Source organism: Schistocerca nitens, chromosome 1 (assembly GCF_023898315.1).
Source record: "Schistocerca nitens isolate TAMUIC-IGC-003100 chromosome 1, iqSchNite1.1, whole genome shotgun sequence".
Taxonomy (NCBI): domain Eukaryota; kingdom Metazoa; phylum Arthropoda; class Insecta; order Orthoptera; family Acrididae; genus Schistocerca; species Schistocerca nitens.
Genome location: NC_064614.1, coordinates 560,391,737 through 560,413,545, shown reverse-complemented (window position 1 = coordinate 560,413,545; position 21,809 = coordinate 560,391,737). Strand labels below are relative to the sequence as shown.

Genomic DNA, 21,809 nt, shown 5'->3' with positions numbered 1-21,809 from the left:
GATGAGTTGTATGAGACTTTGGTCTTCAGAATTATAACCTAAATAATTGTCAACACGTGAAGAGAAGCAGAATATCAGTCAGCATAGGAAAATATATTATATAAGGTGTACAACTTTGCTTCCGCCGTTTGCCGATATTTGGCGACATCAGTAAGTAGCGGTCGAAAGAAACAGATTGCAGACGTCAGGCAGTTAGCTTGTACCTTTGTCAACATAACCTCATTCAAACATTAGTCGATTTGTGTCTGCATCATAAAGTTGGTCTTGATTGAAAATGTCAGTTTATGAGCCTAATTCTCGTCATTTGTGGGAGGTGTTACTGTTTTGTTTCAGTATGAAGAAAACAGCGGCTGAGTCTCATCGAATGCTCTCAAGTATGTATGGCAAGGATGCTATTAGTGAAAGAATGTGTCGTGAGTGTTTTCAACGCTTCAAGAACGGTGATTTTTATATCGCAGACCGACATAGTGGTGGAAGAGAGAATGTTTTCGAAGATGCAGAATTGGAGACATTGCTGATTGAAGACTCGTGTCAAACTCAAGAAGAATTGCCACGATTAGTGGGAGTGACACAGCAAGCCATTTCAAAACGTCTCTAAGGCTATGGGCATGATTCAGAAAGAAGGAACTTGGGTCCCGTGTGAGCTGAAACCAAGAGGTGTTGAACGGCGTTTGTGTGTTTGTGAACAGTTGCTTCAGAGGCAAAAACGGAAGGGACTTCTGCATCACATTGTGACCATGGATGAAAAATGGGTTCATTACAATAACCCTAAACGCAAAAAATCATGGGGATATCCCGGCCTTGTTTCCATGTCGATGGCCAAACCGAATATTCACGGCTCCAAGATCATGCTCTACATTTGGTGGGACCAGCTCGCCATCGTGTACTATGATGTGTCAAAACCAAGTGAAACAATCACAGGTGCTCATTATCAAATGCAATTAATGCGTTTGAGCAGAGCATTAAAAGACAAACGACCACAATACAGCAAGAGGCACGATAAAATGATTTTGCAGCACGTCAACGCTCGACCCCACATTGCAAAAGACATCAAAACATACTTGAAAACATTAAATTGGGAAGTCCTACCCCACCCACTGTATTCTCCAGACATTGCTCCCTCTGGCTATTACTTGTTTAGATCAATGGCATATGGCCTGGCTGACCAAAACTTCCGATCTCATGGAGAAGTCACAAATTGGATCGATTTGTGGATCACTTCAAAAGATGAACAATTTTTTCGACACGGGATTCGTACACTGCCTGAAAGATGGGAGAAAGTAGAGGCCAGCGATGGAAAATACTTTGAATGATACATGTGTAACCAATTTGTTTATTTAAATCCTCAAATGTTGGGGAAAAAATGGCAGAAGCAAAGTTGTACACCTAGTGGGAAAACAAGACTGTACCATACCACAAAGTCTTGGACTGAAAGTGCTTTTCAAGTGATCAGATTTGTAGAGAAAAATCATATAAAACACACACACACACACACACACACACACACACACACACACACACTGCAGAAAGTAACACTGTAGATACTTGTTTCTAAAAGAAAGAAATGTGTGGGGTAGGTTAATTATATGGGTTTAACAGTGGCCATCCTAGAGATTGGTTTCACTGGCATTGTAGGTAATTTTTGGACTTGTTACCTGTTTAAATCTTGTATAGTAAATACAAGAAAATACAATTCGTAGCAAGCAGCAGGTTCAACTTGCATACTGTGTAAAACTGAATATAAAATGTCACTTACAAACAGATCATATGCTAGAAACCATTATCTAAATTTAATAGACTGTAAGACTCAACAAATGACCCTTATAAAAAGAACTGTAATGGAAATGTGAGAGCTTTGTGACTTCTGGTGATCATATTATTTGTTACATTCTGTTGCAAAGTATATTTTTGAAAGTTTGTTTAAATGTTTGAATTGCTTCAGACAGTGTTAAAATATAAGTGCATCATAGCTCATGGATGTTATTGGGTGGTTGCACTAGCATTTGAGCTTACTAATATTTTTACTACATGTTTGGTTATCCGCTTGATTACAAATAATTTTTACAACTGCCATCAATGACCTTTTGCTACAAAGAATTGCATTGTCATTCTTCTTGATTTTATTACAGTGGAGCATGTGCTTTTTGTTTATGTGGAATTTCATATAATTTGGGTCCATGTAGAATACTCCAGTAACATCTGTGTTTCTTATATATTGTTGGTGAAATAGTGTTTTATTAGGATGTGTGAGGGTGACCATTGTTCATGATAGGTTAAAAAATTGTGTCGATTTTTGTTGATCATTGTATCTTTCTTCTCGCAAGAATTTTGGTGTTGGTGTATTAAGGCCCACATTTGGTACTGAAATACTCTTTTTTCATCAGACCCAACAACATAAAAATTTCATCGGTTGCTAATATCCAATACTCATCTCTTGGCCATATTGTAGGGTTAGTCATGCTCAGAAAGTTAAAGACCGTATGAAAGCAGAAATGTGACACATGTCATAAAAGAAAATACGTATTATACTGAGGACAGTATTTTATATCAACTGCTCTAACATATAAAATATAACACTGTAAGCCTATAAAGATAAAAATACCTGTTAACATAGAAATTTTGGCCACAGTTTTTTTGCACCACCGTTACACTTCATTATTTTAATTCTGTTAACTCTCAAAGCAATTCATGAAAGTCGAGCAGTTAGTCACTGTTTAGGTTTTTAAATTTATTTATTTATTTTGTGCCTTTTCACTGATGAATAGGTACGCTGATGTTTGCTATCAACATTTACATCTTTTTCTTCTTCTACGTTTGGCTATGGAAATCTTAAGACAGTTCGCCCATCTTATACAAGTGACATTACAGTGTAACATGTAATATCACACAGAAACAAAAAGTTCCAATATATTTTCACATTCTTCACCTACGCAACATTTATCAAAGTACATAGATTTTTTTGTGCAGTGTTGTGTACGGAATTCAGTAATGCTACAAATTTTACTTAAGCAGCACACGCGCACACACGCGCACACACACGCGCACGCGCGCGCGCACACACACACACACACACACACACACACACACACACACGTGCGCGCGCGCGCGCTTGCGAACCACGCGCGCGAAACATTTCATACATAGGTTATGACAAATAGAAGTCTTTGACATGTGTTATGACATAATTGACTTTTTTTTATATAAATAACTTTATACTAACAGTGGCTAACATAAGTTTATAATTGCTTTTAAGAGACTGAGTCCTTCACAGACTGAAATTACTCTCCCAACCTTGCACAGAAACACATCTCCTGCGTCTTCTCTCTTCACTCACCTACCACCTCCCACATACCCATTGCCTAGCCGCAAAGGAGCACTCCCCTCTTGACTCAGTACCATCCAATACTGGAGGCACTGAATCACATTCTCTGCCACTCACCTACCACCTCCCACATACCCATTGCCTAGCCGCAAAGGAGCACTCCCCTCTTGACTCAGTACCATCCAATACTGGAGGCACTGAATCACATTCTCTGCCAGCATTTCGATTACTTCTTATTGTGCCCTGGGATGAGGAATATCCTACTCACTATGCTTCCCACCCCTTTTGGAGTGGTCTTCTGCCACGCAGCGCCTCTAAGCAATAACCTTGACCACACCTCCTCCTGGCTCAATATCCCTGTAATAGACCTAGATGAAAGACCTGTCCCATACTTCCTCCAACTACCACCTATTCCAGTCTGGTTGCAAGCATCATCTATTCCATGAAAGGTTGGGGTACATGTAAAAAAGAAGTCATTTGATCTACAAACCGCCCAACTGCCCAACAAAACATGCTTCACTTCAGTGACACCTTCACAGCCAATGACATCTGGATCCTTCTATCAACCACCAGCTTTTCTGCACTGCACAGGTGGAAAATCTCCCTGCAATATATCCTACATTCCCGTAACACCCCTGGCCTCAAACATTGCTAATTCCTGTCCTTCACCCACCTGTCCCCTTCCCTGCTCCCACACCAGCACTACAGAGCCCTGTATTCGGCCAACAGACCCCCTAGTATACCCCCCCCCCCCTCTCTCCTGCCATCATCTACTTCTCTTCTTTTCCACACTCCCGTCCCTCCTCCCCGTCAGACCTGCTGGTTGCACCTAGCAGCCCTGTCCTGTCCCCACCACATCACAGCATGGTCCCACAAGCAGCACTACACCCTCCCGCACCCACAGCCCCACTATCCCTCCTTCTCCACACCGCATCTTCCTCCCTACTACCACTATCCAGATTGCTTCTCCCATCAGGCTCAGTTGCTAACAGTCTGTCATAGACTTAATTTGATATATGGACAAAGTTGTGTACACTAGGTTGGTTTTTTTAAATAAAGTAAGACATTGAAATCTCATGCTAATGTATGTCAGTGTAAATATTGGGGGGAGTGTCATGTCATTGGAACAGTGTTTGTTCTTGTAATAACAAATCTTAGATCTGATGGCATCAAAAGTTTTTCTGAACCGATAGTTGTTCTTTTATATTAGTTTTTCTCTGGTTTTCCCTGAGCTGCTGTTGTATGCTGATGTGACTCTACAGGCTGCTGAGTCATGAATTAACTTTTCCAACATGTCAGAATTAATTTTATTCCTTGTAACTACCGCTAAAATGTGTAAAATTGCAACAGTGCTCAAAATACACTTTTTCCATATAATAAGGCCAAATATCAATATCTTTTGAGGAGTGTCATAGGAATATATTCAGATTTTGAAACCAGCAAGAGCTAACCTGACTGGGTGGAAGTAATTTAAAGTTCAGAATATTGTCACAGTAGTAGACTGGAAACTGCAGTGATTTCCCCTTGATAATATGCTCTTGTAATGTTCTGTCAAATGTCTTTCAGTGGGAGAAAAATTCTTGGTCTGATGGTTGAACTGTGTTAATCTTGCTGGGTTAGATTCACTAAAAGTTTTTTTTGTGCAGTACATCAATTTCTTTGGCACGTCATTGAAAGTAGCTAGTCAATTCTGGAAGACAAATGTATAAACAGAAAACAATCAGCCATGCAATCATTACATCACAGGTGTAATTGTTCGGGAGTGCAGAAGTGCAGGTATTGACTATGCATTTGGTTCAGCATGTTTTACCCCTTAAAAAGAGGGAGTTCTTTAGTGTGCGTTTCTTTTTAAAAATTGAAATTATCTACATTGTACCAAAAAGATTGGCCAAAAACAATAACAGCAAAACTGTTGATAATTTCAGTTTGAAATAGTTCTGTTTCTGACATGTTCTTTGATGGTTTATGAGATGACTTAATGTGATTTCTTGAAGTAAATAATCCAAATTGGAAAAGGTGTAAATTTTTTTGTACCTGTGTCATTTGCAATATCTAAAGCTTAATCATGTAGGATAGTATTGATGAAACTAAATTACAAAGTCATACCGTAGGCTAGCTGCCTATGAAATGAGAATGTCTGAGAAGTAATAACATCCCAGGGAGATGCATGTCATTCAGATTTGAGGGGCAGACTGTGTGTGTGTGTGTGTGGGGGGGGGGGGGGGGGGGTTCAGTGTATTGTGCTTGGCTAAACAGACTTTACTTTACCTTTACTAGCAATTGACTTCTAAGACAACTTGAAAGAAGGTGATTTAATACAATGAAACCATTGTGATTCAGAGTTTTAGTTTTTTTATTCTCTTTGATGTTCGATTATAATTCAGGTGGTAGCATTTAGTGTTACAGTGCTATCGCTGGTGTTACTAATCACCTTAGAGTTTACAACTACAGACATTCTCTGCATGCCACTTGTGGAGGATATTATGCACTGTACCATGTTGTTGAAATTTTTATTTTTCATTCAATTGCCCATGTGGTATCACTTGTTGAAGTACTTTGGAATTTTGTTTGTGATCCCTACATGACAAGTATTCAGTTATTTGGTAGATCTTGAAATTAGCAAACCAATTGTTTGTGATATAAATAATCACTTTCATTATGCAATTGACTTATTTCTTCAAGAATCTGTCATTTCAAGTCATTCAGCGTTCCAGCAACTTACATATAATGTGTACAAAACAAAGACCAAGTCTACAATCTTTCCCTGTGCACATTTTGAACCATACATTTTATACACATTCAATAATTATTCCTGGATGAATCATAAAATAACATTTTGCAAACACTTCCACTGAAAATGCTTTATCAAAATGTTATAGATCCATCTGTTTTACCAGCATATAAGGTTGTTTTGGTCATTGTGTTTCAGGCACCCCATACCTATTTTTACTCAGAAATTTGTACAATATATCAGGTTCTAGTACCAGCTTGCCAGTTCTACAATCGATGATTACTATGTTTGCATGTGTGTAGCTTTCAGAATGCTGTGATTTGAGTATCGTATTTGGCTTTTCTGAACAAGAAAAATTGTTAACAGCTAATAATAATTTGTTATGAAGTCTTTTGTGAAAATTTTTGTCTGGAGTGTAGCCTTATATGGAAATGAAACATGGGCAGTAAATTGTACAGACAAGAAGAGAATAGAAGCTTTGGAAATGTGATGTTACACAATAATGCTAAAGATCAGTTGGGTAAGTAATGAGAGGCTACTTAATTAAATATGAGAGAGAAGAAATTTCTGGCACAGTTTGACTAAAGAAAGGGATGGGGTATTAGGCAACATCCTGTGGCAAGGAAAGGTTAATTTGGCAATGGAGGAAAGTGTAGGGGTACAAATTTTAAGAAGGATACCAAATCCTGTCTGTAGTAAACAGGTTAAAGAGAATGTGAGTTGCAGTATTTTACAGAGATTAAGCAGCTTTCACAGGATAATGGGGAGAGCTGCATCAAACCAGTCTATGTATTGAAAGCAGCAGCAGCAAATGGCTTGAACCATTGTATGTGTTAGTAATGGAATAAAGTGGATAGTAAAGAGTTTCAATGGGAAATACATTCATTTTATGCTGATATTTATGAATGATATGATTGTTCCAACATAAAACTGTCCCTTCAAGGGGATCACCACTCTTTCACGAGTACATGCGTGGTGATCACTGCCCCAAGCTATTGCAATTATGATGCTGTGTGCCATTCCGCGACTGTTTTTACTTCTCTTACTCTCTAATCCATGGTGGCAGTCTTTAATATTCACCTAGCTATATCTCTGGGTTCTAAGTTATATCATTTACACCTTTATCCATTTACTTTACCTCAGATTTTTTGCCTGAAATAATTTTTGGTTCCCTTTCCACCTTGACCTCATTTTTTCCAAAATTTTTCATGCAATGTGGACATAGTGGGAATGGACACCTTAAATAGTGGCAACTGCCTATGACATAAAAGATCCTCTATGTACAATAACCTTGTAGACTTAAATATGCCTTTAAAAACCAATGCAGTAACCAAGCCAACATGGTGGAGAGTAATTTTGTACCCTTTCAGTAGAACTTCCTGGAAACATAGTAGTCACACTTCTGATGCCTGAGGTACTAGCTCCCAGTGTATGCCATGGAGTAGATGATTATCTTGGGGCACAAGGACTCCCAGCAATTGCCATGTTGCCAGATGAACTTTACTGTGCATGGGTGGCACGCATGGGGAGAGCACTTAATCAGGGTAGGTGGCACCATGATGGACATTTTGCATATTGAAACACACAAAACTAAACCAACATAATGGCTGTACTGATCGGCTTTCTCCGCAAATAGGTATAGATATTTCAATGGGGACAGTTACAGTAGTCCTGCTTTCTGTACTCTGGCTTCTTATGGGAAGGAGGACAAGCCAGAAAACTGGGAGCAAAACAATTTACACAGTACGTAGTGTGTACTAGAGCAGATGGAGATACTTTTACGTGAGAAAGCCTTTGCTTTCCATGGAACAAGTAGAAGATAAATTTTGAGAAAAAAATGTGAATTGATTAAAACCTCCTTTGTTGCACAATCTCATACAATTCAGACTTGTGAAAGACTAGGTGACATGCCACTGACTGTTACTCCTCATAAAACTTTGAATATGGTACAAGGAGTTATTTTTCAAAGAGACCTTGCACTTCAGACAGGCAGGGAGCTACAAACTAATCTTGCATGCTGATGGGTACATTTTATACAACTGGTACAAGACGGTCCAAAAGAAAACTGAATTGACACAGATGCTTTATCTTAGCTGTTGAAGGAAATGTCCTTTCAGAAAAATTTAGGGTGTGTAGGTGTGAGATGTGACATGAAAACTTATGCCCCACCACCTATGAGATGTTTTCAATGCTCATGTTTTGGATACATGTTATCCCACCACTCGATAGACCCAAATCGTGGAAACTGTAAGATAAGTTCAGGGAGGTTGCCCTTGCGAACAACCGCCTTCATGTGTAAATTATATGGAGCACCATTCACCACATGCATTGGTTGGCCCAGTATTTAAAAAAGAAAAAAAAAGAAATTCAAGTATATAAAACAATAGATTGCCTGTCATATAATGAGGCAAGGAAAAGATATGAATGTATCGTCCGGCTAACATGCTGACAAATTATGCAAAAGTTGCTGCTGTCACATCACCTACCTCAAATTTTTCAAAAACAAAGTCCGCCACCTGCTATACACCAAGAACATGCACCCCAAATGAAAAATATGAAAAATTGTGTGCAAGAGACATTTTCACCCATCATGAAGGAGCAGCAGTCTCCCAGCAGAAACAGCTTCATGTCTATCTGACAGTGCAACAGACGAAGACCCACTGACGTTAAGAGACTAAGACGTCAGACTGAAGAAATGTCCAATTTCCTTTATTCCCAGGCCTACAACCAGAAAGATTACATCAAGGAAAACAGCAAAAAGGCAGGAGGGAGGTAAAAGATAAGAAAAGAACAAAACAACTAATTTGTTAGTTTTGATGGAACCATAACTCTCCTTCACAGCAGAAGAATCTATGAACACTACGTAAAAAACCCAGGAGGCACTAGTAAACTCTGCAGATCAACATATCTCACCCTCATCTTCACTGACCACGCATTCACCTTGTCATTGCTTTTATAATGGAATTGCAGTAGCTGCTATTGCCAGTTAGGAGAAATTCGACAGTTATCACAAACTGTCTCACAATGTGTACAGCAATATAAGAATCAAGATTTTAGAAGACAGTCTTCCTACTTGTAGAGGTTATAAGGTACATTGTGAAATTAAAATGAACATGAATGATCATTCAGACGTGTTTGCACATTAGTCAGATAAAACACCTTCAGTGAACGGATACCTCTGAACACTAACCTACAGAGAGATGGAAGACCTAGTTACCCACATTTTATTTGGAGATTTTAATGCCCATAATCACATATGGGGAAGCAATAGAACAATGTGTAGAGGGTAACTAATAGAGAGATTGTTCTCAGACCTTGATCCACGGCCCAATAAATTCGGAAGCCCCAACAAATTTGGATTTTGCTTATATTCTGCATTAGATTTGAGAGTCTGCTGCCATAATCTAACCAGGACAAGACCTAGAAAGTAGAAATAGCTACAGGTTGATCAACCTAACAAGTAACCTGGGGAAACTGTTTGGAAGGATGGTTAATGTGAGACTTCTTTGGGTTTGGAAATCAAGAAATGCTCTCTTCTGATTCGAGTGTGGATAACAAATAACTTGAACTACCACTGATTATCTCGTAGTATGGGAGTCTGTGATTAGAGAGGCCTTTGTGCACCACTGACATATGACTGAAGTATTTTTTTTTTTTCGTAAGATGTAAAAAATGGCTGCATCACTTTTTTTCTATTCTCCCCCCCCCCCCCCCCTCTTGGAATCCTTGTCACCTTGTCATAGTAGACATTGTGGGAGATGGGACTTAAGTCACAACAGTATTGTGTGTTGATGACCATTGTTTATGTTATGGTTCTATATCATTATGTGGAGCAGAATGCAAACTACAGATGGCTGTACAGAAGCCACAAAAATGTATGCAAAACTGTGGATACCATTTCTCACCAACTAAACCACGCATCATGCACTTTTTAGAACAGTCTTCCAGTTCTCATCCAGGACTATACCTCAAAACCCAGCTAATGAAAGTAGTTTTCTGTTCTGATTTCTAGGATTTCCTTTGATAATAAACTTAACATGGTTACCACATATATGACAACTCAAGAATTCCTGTTTGAAGAAACTTAATTCTGTATGTTTCCTTCGTAATGGTTCCATGGATGTGAGTCAGTTTTATTAACATTTATTAAGTCCTCGTTTTCCCACATTTGGACTATGAAAACATTGTTTATGAATCAGCACCTGGCGCAATACCAAACACAATATATCTCCAAGTTTTTATCACTGGACATTGTATTCAGTAATCCAAGAATGTTGACATTTTAATCTTCTTTACACTCTCTTAAACAAAGATAGCGAATGAGTTGGCTACGCATATGTTGCCAACCCCAAATGGAATTGAGATCAACATTCTCTGCCAAAAGAATACACTGCAGAGTTTAGAGCCATAACACAACATTACTAAACACAAATTTTCCCTTAACACAATTCATTACGTAGAGCGAATCCTTGATTGCTTTGCAAACCATAGACGAGTGCAATCCGAATATCGATTGGTATCGCCATCCATTACCAATTGTATCCCATCTGCAGTACAGGGCTATCCATTGTTTTTCTGTGGCCTCCCAGTCATGTCAACATTCCAGATAATGAACTGGCTTACATACTAGCCAATGAAGCAACAGGGATGGAAACACTTAAATTAGGTATTCAAAATGCTGACTTAAGCCAATGGCATTGCCACAATGGTAACACCGATTCCCATCGGATCATCAAAGTTAAGAGCTGTCAGGCTGGGCTGGTACTTTGGTACTTCAGTGGATGACCTTCCAGTCTGCCGAGCACTGTTGGCAAGCTGGGTGCATTTAGCACTTCTGAGGCAAACTGAGGAGCTACTTGATTGAGAAGTAGCAACTCCAGTCTCGTAAACTGACATATGGCCGGGAGAGCGGAGTGCTGACCACATGCCCCTCCTTATCGCAATCCGATGGTGCTTGTGGGCTGAGGATGACACGATGGCTGATCGGTGCTGTTGGGCCTTCATTGCCTGTTCAGGCAGAGTTTAGTTTTTAAGTGCTGGCTTAATGATGCACATTTGATGTCACGTTCTGAAAAAATTGGATGACAAATGGCAAGATGGTACACAAACCAATTAACTATGGACCATCAGATGCACCACCAAGGTCTTGTGCACTTTGCTATGAAGCTCAAGAGAAGAAGGTATTGCCTTATGCCATCTCTGAATAGGACATACCAGTATAACTTATGAATTTCTACTATTACAGAATAATTCATGAATTTCTATTATGACATGAGTAATTCCCGCAGTAGATCTGTGAAGAAACATTTAAAGGGCGCACCATAATGTGTTGGCTTAGAAGGCTATGGTGGGAGGGTGGGCCATTCACCACCAGTATAGCAGCGAGATGCCACCCAATCCATTCTTTGCACCTGAACCCTCCATGGACAACAAAATATGTCTGTTTCTATCAGTGAACATATGATATGAACTATATATACTAGTTTGCCATTTTAACTTATGCAGTGACTTTGACAATTGTATTTTAATAGATTAGTTACCCATTAATGTACCTAGTAAAAAATGGTAGTTTTATAACTGTTAAGCAAAGAGAGGGAAAAAGGCTTGTACCTACTTCTTCGGAAATAAATAGAGGATTGAGGGACTAATAACCACGTTGTTGAGCCCATTTGCCCATGTAGTAGTAGTAGTAATAGTAGTCACCACCACCACCACCACCACCACCACCACCAACACCACCACCAAATTGACTTAAACAACATAAAACATATGCTCACATACAACAGACACAGATTACATTATCAAAAGAAATATTTTTATCTAAGATGTGTAGTATTGTAAATCATTACTGTCAAGGATTTGTTTCTATTTCGGTGATACTTAATATGAAACATCTAGGACCTACTTTCATTTGTTTGTAGAATAATCTTTTTTCAAACATGACCGTAAATATAATGAGGGGAACACATACACAAAAGGGTTTGACTTTTTACAAGCTTGGGAGCCGATGGGTCCTTCTCTTGGCAGAAGTGTTGAACGGGAAGGAAAATGGGTGAACAAAAAGGCCTGGAGAGGTTTAGGGAAAGGGGTACAGTTCAGAAAAGTCACCCAGAACCCTGGGACAGGGTAGACTTACCAAGCAGGATGAGAAGGAAAGGCTGTTTGTTGGAGACTGCACTGGGCGGATTTTTGGAAACCTGAGTGCTTAAAGGTGGAAGATAGAGTAATATGCAAGACAGAGATTACTACTAAAGCATCGTGCATGAGTTAATAAGAGTGAAAAGCTGAATGCATGGTATCTAACAGACGTGGGGGGGGGGGGGGCGGCGAAAAACAGACAAGTCAGAAAATGAAAGATATAGAAAACTAAAATGTACGATAGGAAAGTTGCCATTCGCCATATAGCAGAGATGCTGAGTTGCAGATAGGCACAACAAAAAAGACTGTCACCAATAAAGTATTGGCCATTAAGGCCTTCGTCAACAATAGACACCCCCCCCCCCCCTCACACACACACACACACACACACACACACACACACACACACACACACACACACACACACACACGCTAACACAAATGCAACACACAAACACGACTGCAGTCTCAGGCAACTGAAACCACACTGTGAGCAGCAGTGGGAAATCCTGGACTTTCCATTGTTTCAGAAAACTATAGTGGATTGAAGAAAGGAGCGGTTACTGTGAAGAAATCCTGAGAGGGAAGAAATGAATGTAAATTAAGGACAGATGGGTGGCGAGAACCGAGGACATGTAGTGCTAGTTCCCACTTGCGGAGTTCTCAGAAACTGGTGTATGGGGGAAGAATCCAGATGATGCGTGTGGTGAAACATGCGCTGAGGTCACGACTGTCACGTTCTACAGCATGCTCTGCAACAGGATATTGTGTGTTGGCTGTATACACTGTCTGCCTATGCCCATACATAATGACTGATAACTGGCTGACAGTCATGCCGATGTAAAAGGCTGAACATTGTTTACATAACAGCTGATATTTTGTGTGTTGTTTCACCGGTGGCTCTCCCTTTGATAGTATATTGGAATTGACAGTGGTAGGAGGCTGCTTATGGCAAGTCTTGCAGTGGGGACTGTCACAGGGAGAGGAGCCATAAGGTAGGGAGATGGGTACAGAAGGAGCATAGTGTTTGACAAGGGTATTGTAGAGATTGGGAGGATGATGAAAAGCTATTCTAGGTGTGGTGGGCAAAATCTCAGACAAGATGGATCTCATTTGAGGGCATGATTTTAGGAAGTCATGGCCTTGTCGAAGTAGTTGATTAATACATTAAAGGCCAGGATAATACTGGGTGACAAGTGATATGCTCCGAAGTTGTTTCTTGGAGGGATCAGCAATACCGGGATCTGGTACAGTCCTCAACAATTAGTATTTTCTTCTCATCCCATCCGATAAGTCTCTCCTGACCCAGGGTTTTGGGAGACTTTTCTGAACTGTACCCCCTTTCTCTAAACCTCTCCAGTCCTTTTCATTCACCCCTCTTCCTTCCCCTTCAACTCTTCTGCCAGAAGAAGAAGAAGAAGCCATTGGTTCTGAAAGCTTGTAAAAGTCAAACCATTTGTGTGTGTGTGTGTGTACCCCTGCTGCCGCTTGGTGAGTAGATTTTTTATCTATTCATTTACATTATATTGTCTTTCAATATTGGTTATTTTCATTGTTACATAAATGTAATCGGTATGATTCAAATAAAGACTAACATAGTGGTAAGATAGCATGATGGTGAATGAAGATAAAATAAAGTGATAACGACAACATCCTACACATTTTTTTATTTTTATTTTATTTATTTATTTATTTTTTTTTTTTTACTGCCAAAATCAATAAATGAATGCTGATTTATCTAGTTTAATAATGATTTATCCTTGTTGGATCTTGTGAACTGTGCAGCTGTTAAGGATGGTTGGTGAATGATGCAACCAGGCAGAAATACTTCTTACGTGTTTTATTTTAATGCCATAACTGGTTTTGGGCTACCATGCCCATTTTAGGATTTCAGTTACATAGTTGTTTTGATGAAAAGCATGTCATCTGGCCCACACCGCACAAGCATATTTGAGTATTTAGTACCACTTCATAAGTTTTTCATTAATAAAAACACATTTAAGTGCTTGCATTTATTTAGATGTAATGTGAAATAGTTGTGTTCACTTATGTAAGTTCCAGTAGATAGCGATTTGTTTTGTTTTGATCCATGTCATTTACCAGGTCGATGTATATGTTGTTGAATTCCACATAGCACACGTTTTGTAAATAAATTACTGTGGCACACTGCATAATACTCCTAACACCAGTGTTTAACTTACACATGTGCTACACACTTCATGTTTTTCTTTACAATGCAGAGGTTGTCATTAAGCAAAGATTAAAAAAAAAATATATATCATTCATTTTCTATGGACTAAGGATGTAAATAAGAGCAAAGATGATGATGTGAGATGTGCAAAATGCAGCATGTCAATAATAGAAAAATATTTGCATTTTACAATTAACAGACAATAAGACATATTGTTTTTAGTGTGTTTTTTTATGTAACTGTCAGCACAAATTTTGGCAAAATACTTTAAAGTCAACTTATTGTATACTATAAATTAGACATATATGTACAAACATTTATATATACAGACATTTGATTATCATTACAGATTATAAATTAATTGCAGAACATGCAGTATTAGAAAGTTGAAGGGGAGATGAGAGCAACACGTTTGTTCATTGTGATAGTTTATATTTATAAAATTTTATACTGGTATCTTAAATAGGTTCTTTTTTCCACAGTGTTGTGGCCATTAGGGGTCCAGTTTTTGTTTGATTTCTTTTAACATCCCAAGGAAATTATTTAGAAATTGTTTATTGGCTAGCCCCAACTGCTAACTTAGAATGTATTGGGATGAAATGAGCGTGTGAAAATATATTTATAGTTCCTGTAATAGGTCCATTTTCTTGCCTTTGTTGCTGGTGTGTAATATCTATTTTTACTGTTAATGTTAGAAACTTACGTGTCCATATTGGTCCATGTGGCTATTGCATATTTATTTAAATTTCTTAGTGTAAAGGCATCCATGTTTTCACGATATCTTATACTGAAGCTTCTGCTGGACTGTCCGAGATTAAAGCTAGGGAAATTGTCACAAATAATCATGTAAATTCCTGATATTTCTGCAAACAGTTCTTTCTCTGCTGCTAGTGATTTACTGTCTTCAGTTTTATTGTATAGGTGGTCAATTATTTGTGGTGTATAATTCATTTATAGTCATCAGTCTTCTGACTGGTTTGATGCGGCCCACCCCGGATTCCTCCCAAGCACCAACCTCTTCATCTGACAGTAGCACTTGAAACCTATGCCCTCAATTATGTGCTGGATGTATTCCAACCTCTGTATTCCTCTACAGTTTTGGCCTTCTACAGCTCCCTCTAGTACCATAGAAAACATTCCCTGATGTCTTAACAAATGTCCTATAATCCTATCCATTCTTCTTGTAAGTGTTTTCCAAGTATTCCTTTTCTCTCTGCTCCTACACAGAATCTCCTCATTCTTTACCTCGTCAGTCCATTTAATTTTCAGCGTTTGTCTGTAGTACCACATCTCAAATGCTTCGATTCTCTTCTGTACCATGTTTCACTCCTATACAATGCTGTGCTCCAAATATACATTCAAAGAAATTTCTTCCTCAAAGTGAGGCCTATGTTTGATACTAGTAGACTTCCCTTATCCAGGGATGCTCTCTTTGCCAGTGCTAATCTGCTTTTGATGTCATACTTGCTCTGGCCGTTACTGGTTATTTTGCTGCTTAGGTAGCAGAACTGTTTTTAAATGAATAAACTGCATAGAGAAGATCATGACGATACTGGAACTATAAAGTTGATAAAGACCTTTCTAGCTTCTAATGTAACTCCACATTAAAAGCCAGTGTAAATACACACAGATTGCCAAATCTACAGTAAGTGCAAAATAACATGGTTAAAAACTGAAGTTAGATACCTCCACAAGGAAAAAGATGTACTAAACAGACAAATACATAAACTGCATTTTGAACTCAGTAATCAGATACATCCAACAGACTAAATGCACATCTCAGATAATATTCATAAACAGATAAACAAAAAACAGCTAAATATCTCCATGAGACATAAAAAGAAAATTTAGTCACTTATGTCAAAATGAACACGTTACCCTACAGTCACTCCCAACATCGCAGTGTTTGAATTTTATCATAGAGTAGTAAACTCCATGAACATTCCAGAATGAGATTTTCACTCTGCAGTGGAGTGTGCACTGATATGAAACTTCCTGGCAGATTAAAACGATGTGCCGGACCGAGACTCGAACTCGGGAACTTTGCCTTTCGCGGGCAAGTGCTCTACCAACTGAGCTACCCAAGCACGGCTCACGCCCCTGTCCTCACAGCTTTACTTCTGTCAGTATGTCGTCTCCTACCTTCCAAACTTTACAGAAGCTCTCCTGCGAACCTTGCAGAACTAGCACTCCTGAAAGAAAGGATATTGCGGAGACATGGCTTAGCCACAGCCTGGGGGATGTTTCCAGAATGAGATTTTCACTCTGCAGCGGAGTGTGCGCTGATATGAAACTTCCTGGCATATTAAAATGGTGTGCTGGACCGAGACTCGAACTAGGGACCTTTGCCTTTCGCGGGCAAGTGCTCTACCAACTGAGCTTTCAGGAGTGCTAGTTCTCCAAGGTTCGCAGGAGAGCTTCTGTAAAGTTTGGAAGGTAGGAGACGAGATACTGGCAGAAGTAAATCTGTGAATACCGGGCGTGAGTCGTGCTTCGGTAGCTCAGATGGTAGAGCACTTGCCCCCGAAAGGCAAAGGTCAAGAGTTCAAGTCTCGGTCCGGCACACCTTTTTAATCTGCCAGGAAATTCCATGAACATTGTACTCGATGAAACTGAACTTGTTTTACTAAATGAAGGTGTCAGACATAATGTTGCACCAAAACTTAATGACAAAAACATCAGAGAATTAGTTGAAGTTCAAAAGCCAAACAAATTATAACAAAAAAATTTACAATCAACTCACAAATCTGGTAAAACTGATTCAGAAATACTCACTATCGTTAATAAAAAAACTTACATATGACAAAACCCTTGTTGTAAGGAAGATACAAGTAACAATGCAGTAGTTCTATATGAAGAAGATTACATCAACGAAGCCTTACAGTTCTTTCTTCAAAACAGCATAAAAGAACTGAAGACTGGCCCACACCTAAATATCAGGCTCAGTGTAGGAAACACCTTTTATCAGGTGCTGATGTTAAACGTAGCTTAGTCATGAATACTATATCTCCTGAACTAAGATCTCAGGCAAAGATCCATAAATCTCATTGCCCAATACGGCCCACTGTTAATTCAAGGAACAGTCCTGTATATTACGTCTCTAAGAAGGTTATTGATTTCCTTTGAAACTTCTCTATCAGAAATCCCCTACAGTTTGTTAATGATATAAATGATCTGCACATACCAAACAATTTCAGGTTTGCATCCCTGGACATTGTGAACCTGTAGGCAAATGTCCATGAAGGCAGTGATGTACAAAGTTTTAGAGTTACTAGAATTAATTGCATTTTGTAACTACTTCTCATTCAACAAGAAAATCTTAGCTGATATTTACATTAACAATTTACATTAACAATTTAGAAAATAAATTTTTTAAGGTCAATACCCATTAAAAAGACAAACTGATATACTGCAAAAGATACGTTAATGACACAGTCACCTTGTTCAGTGGTACAGTATATGAAATATAATCATTTTCAAATGCCACGAGTAACATGCACCCCAATATCAACTTCACTGTTGAACGTGAGACACTAGAGGGTATCAGTTTTCTTGATTTGAGAATAAAAAAACTTGAAACAAAACCATGCCTTTGAAATTAATAGAAAACCCACCATCACAGATGTAATTATAAAAAATTCTTCATGCAAAGCTGCACAACACAAAATGGCTTCTTTTAGATCCTTATTAAATCAGACACATAATATTCCCTCCAGTTTATCTTCCAAGGACAAAGAAATCAATATTATCAACACTGTAGTGAAAAATAATGGCTATAAACCACAAATGATTGCCCACCTATACAATAAAATTGAAGACAGTAAGTAGGCTGCAGTAAATTCACAACCAGCAGCAGAAAAAGAACTATTTGTCTACATTCCCTTCCTGCACACAATCTCATACCAAACTGCCAATCTTTTCTGAAGGATAGGAGTTCCAATAAGTTTCCACACCAATAACACTGTGCAACATAACATTATCCACAGGACCAAAACCACCAGCATAGGCCTAGAAAAATCAGGAATTTCAAGATTATTTGTGACAATTGTCCCAGCTTTTGTCTTGGATAGACCAGCAGAAGCTTCAGTATAAGATATCGTCAACATATGGATGCCTTTAGACTGATAAACTTAAATAAATATGCAATAGCCACTCACGCGGACCAATATGGACACACAGTTTCTAACACTAACAATAATGATAGATATTACACACCACCAACAAAGGCAAGAAAATGTATCTATTACAGCAACTATAAATATAATTTCACACTCTCACTGCACCCCAATACATTCTAAATTAGCAGCTGGAGCTAGCCAATAAACAGTTTCTAAATAATTTCCTTGGGATGTTCAGAGAAATCAAACAAAAACCTGTTTAAGAAACTAGTATAAAATTGTATAAATATAAACTATCACGATGAACAAATGTGTTGCTTTCATCCCACCTCCAACTTTCTAATTCTGCATATTCTGCAACTAATTTATAATGTGTAATGATAATCAAATGTCTGTATATATAAATATCTGTATGTATATGTCTAATTTATAGTATGCAATCAGTTGGCTTTAAAGTATTGTGCCAAAATTTGTGCTGGCAATTACATTAAAAAAAATATAAAAAAACCCAATCTTGTCTCTTAATCTTATAATGCAAATATTTTTCTGTAATTGATATGTTGCATTTTTCACAACCTACACATCGTCTTTGCTCTTTTTATATCCTTAGACAATAGAAAATGAATGATATCTTTTTGTCTTTGCTTAATCATAAATTGTAAAGTAAAACATCAAGTGTATAGCACATGTGTGAAGTTCAACACTGACATTAAGAGTATTATGAAGTGTGCCCCAGTAATTTATTTACAAAATGTGTGCCTGTGTGGAATTCAATAATGTATATGTCGACCAGGTAATCAACATGGACCAAAACAAAGCAAATCGCCATCTACTGGAACTTAAATAAGTGAACACAACTATTTCACATTATATATAAATAAATGCAAGCACTTAAATGTTTTTATTAATGAAAAACTTATGAAGTGTCACTTAATGAAAAACTTATGAAGTGTCACAACATACTAAAATATGCGTGTGTGGCGTAGGCCAGATGACATGCTGTTCATCAAAGCAACTATGTAACTGAAAATATTAGCCATCTGAAAATGGACATGGTAGCCCAGAACCAGTTAGGGCACTAAAATAAAACATTTAAAATGTATTTGTGGTAGTTTGTGTCATTCACCAATTATCTAGTTTGTCTTGAGTTGTCTTCTGAGGTCCAGTAATTATGTTTGTAAATGGTGCAAACTCTTTGCTTTTTGTTAGGCAGACTTGTTTCTTGGCAAAAATGCAAATGAACAGCCAGTTGTAGCAGTTGCTCCATTGATATACAATTCATATCTGAGGACTAGTCTTCAAACGTCCAGACAACAGCTCAAATCGCCACCCACCTTTACTCTCCCCATAATAAACACTTACACGAACACTGTGGTAGGACACCATCATTTGCCATCTGTCACTTGTGCTATCGTTAGCCAAAACAGTTATTACTTAACATTTGAATATTATTCCAAATTCTGTGGCATCTATTTTCAAAAATTTTAGCATTAACTTTTATTACAGTCCAGTCTTTATACTTACCCTTAGTTTGGTTATTTAACAAGACAGGAATAATCTGTTTCCCCAGCTGATCTAATCCTTCACTTAGGGAATAAGATTGACACTTCTACTGTTATTTTGAGAATTCTTCAGGTACATTCCCATTTTGTCTACTGCAGTGTTATCATTGTAATATTCTTTTGCGTGTCTCTAAACCCTTCTTGTCATTTATGGTTGTTGTTATACTATCTATTCATTTACTAAATTTTAGCATAGATGTATCATCAAATTACCTGTCTCTTTAAATTTCCATCTTTAACATTGTGAATGTTGACCACTCAGCATTTGTCATTCTGAAAACAGTTGAGATTCAGTGTAATGTAGTCTGAAAAATGCAGTTTATTGTTGACTTGCTGGCTCCCTGCTATTTTTTTTATTCATATCTGGTTTATATTTGCTTTCACTTGCCCTTCAAAAATGGGTAGCTGTACACACACACACACACACACACACACACACTCACTGCTATGTAACAACACTTCGATGCTCTGCTTGCATACAGCTTGTCATGTTACTGATGTTTTTGTGTGTTGGTGATAAACTACTGGTAATACATAACCTTTAAATGTGGTGGTTGTTCTTATGGTATATCTTAAATTTAGAAGATAAAACAATTTAACATGATTCTCATTTGCTGATTACCTTACCTCTTGGACAAATAATATCCTAAGACAAATTAACAGATTTAGTCTGTTAACTAAAACTATTAAAAACATAAAAAAGAAAAAGGTGCTGTTTTAAAGGAGCTTAATGTGGTTATTTTTTGCATGAAACAAGTTTCAGTTCTTTTCATTAATTTGAAAATGTGTGTGTGGCTGTTGGTTGCCCGTTTCAGTGGACGATGCGGAAGAGGCTCAGGATGCAGCCAGTCACCTGATTGTGTGGCAAATCACTCGGTATGCACCATGATGTAGCTTATTAATAGCTTCTTTCTTACTTGGTTATGGGACTTTTCCATTATTAACAATATGGTGTTGGATAGAATAGAATTTAAAGTGACGCCCTCTGATTGCTGTTAATGCTCTTCCTATTATAGATAAATGCTTTCTCGTCTTCCGTAAAATATATTCTAATTTGAGTTCTAATTGTCCTTTGCCTTTTCATCCAACGTGCATTGAAATGCATGCACAAGGAGAATTTTCACAAGTACTGAAAACTAACATTGTGTTGAGAAGAAAAAAACTTGCCTACTTTTCCAACACACAAACACACACACACACACACACACACACACACACACACACACACACACCACTTTAACTACCATTGCAAGGGCTTCTGGAGTTAAAATAGTAAAATACTTCAGCAGCTGGGCATCCCTCTCTCTACTGAAAATTTCTTGGGACAAGAGAGACATTTAAATGAGGAAGTGGGGAGGAGTGGTAAAATGATGATGAAATGCTTTCATGCATTAATGACAGTTCTCCAGAAAAAGAAGATGCAAAGCACAGGAAATGATTGTCAAGTGCTATATTATAATGTTTAGAATATGCATTCAGTTTCTTTCCCACTTAATCACTACCAGTATCTATAAACCTTGTGAGCCATAGGTACAAGCATTCTTTATTAACTAATTTAATAATTATTCTATCTTGCCTTAATCACTTTTCCACTGATACATTAACTACATAATGGTCCTTGCAGCTGTACTACATATACCACACCCTCAGAAATTCCCTCCCACACCACACAGAATCCAGAGCGTAAACAGACCCGAAACATAGTCATGGCCTTTCCTTCAGAAGCATTGATCCACAGAAGTATCAG

At 38.1% G+C, this 21,809-nt stretch overlaps 1 protein-coding gene across 10 annotated transcripts in view; it reads left to right on the top strand.

Moving 5' to 3' along the window:
* LOC126254530 (C-Jun-amino-terminal kinase-interacting protein 4) overlaps positions 1-21,809 on the top strand; it is a 263,338-nt gene that overhangs the window by 206,690 nt on the left and 34,839 nt on the right. Inside the window, exon 26 of one of the 10 annotated variants that reach the window (XM_049955325.1) lies at positions 20,878-20,938. The exons of the other annotated variants lie outside the window; for them this stretch is intronic. Within the exon in view, the coding sequence (XP_049811282.1) occupies positions 20,878-20,938 (61 nt within the window). The remainder of the gene's footprint in view (positions 1-20,877; positions 20,939-21,809) is intronic. 10 annotated transcript variants of the gene reach the window in all.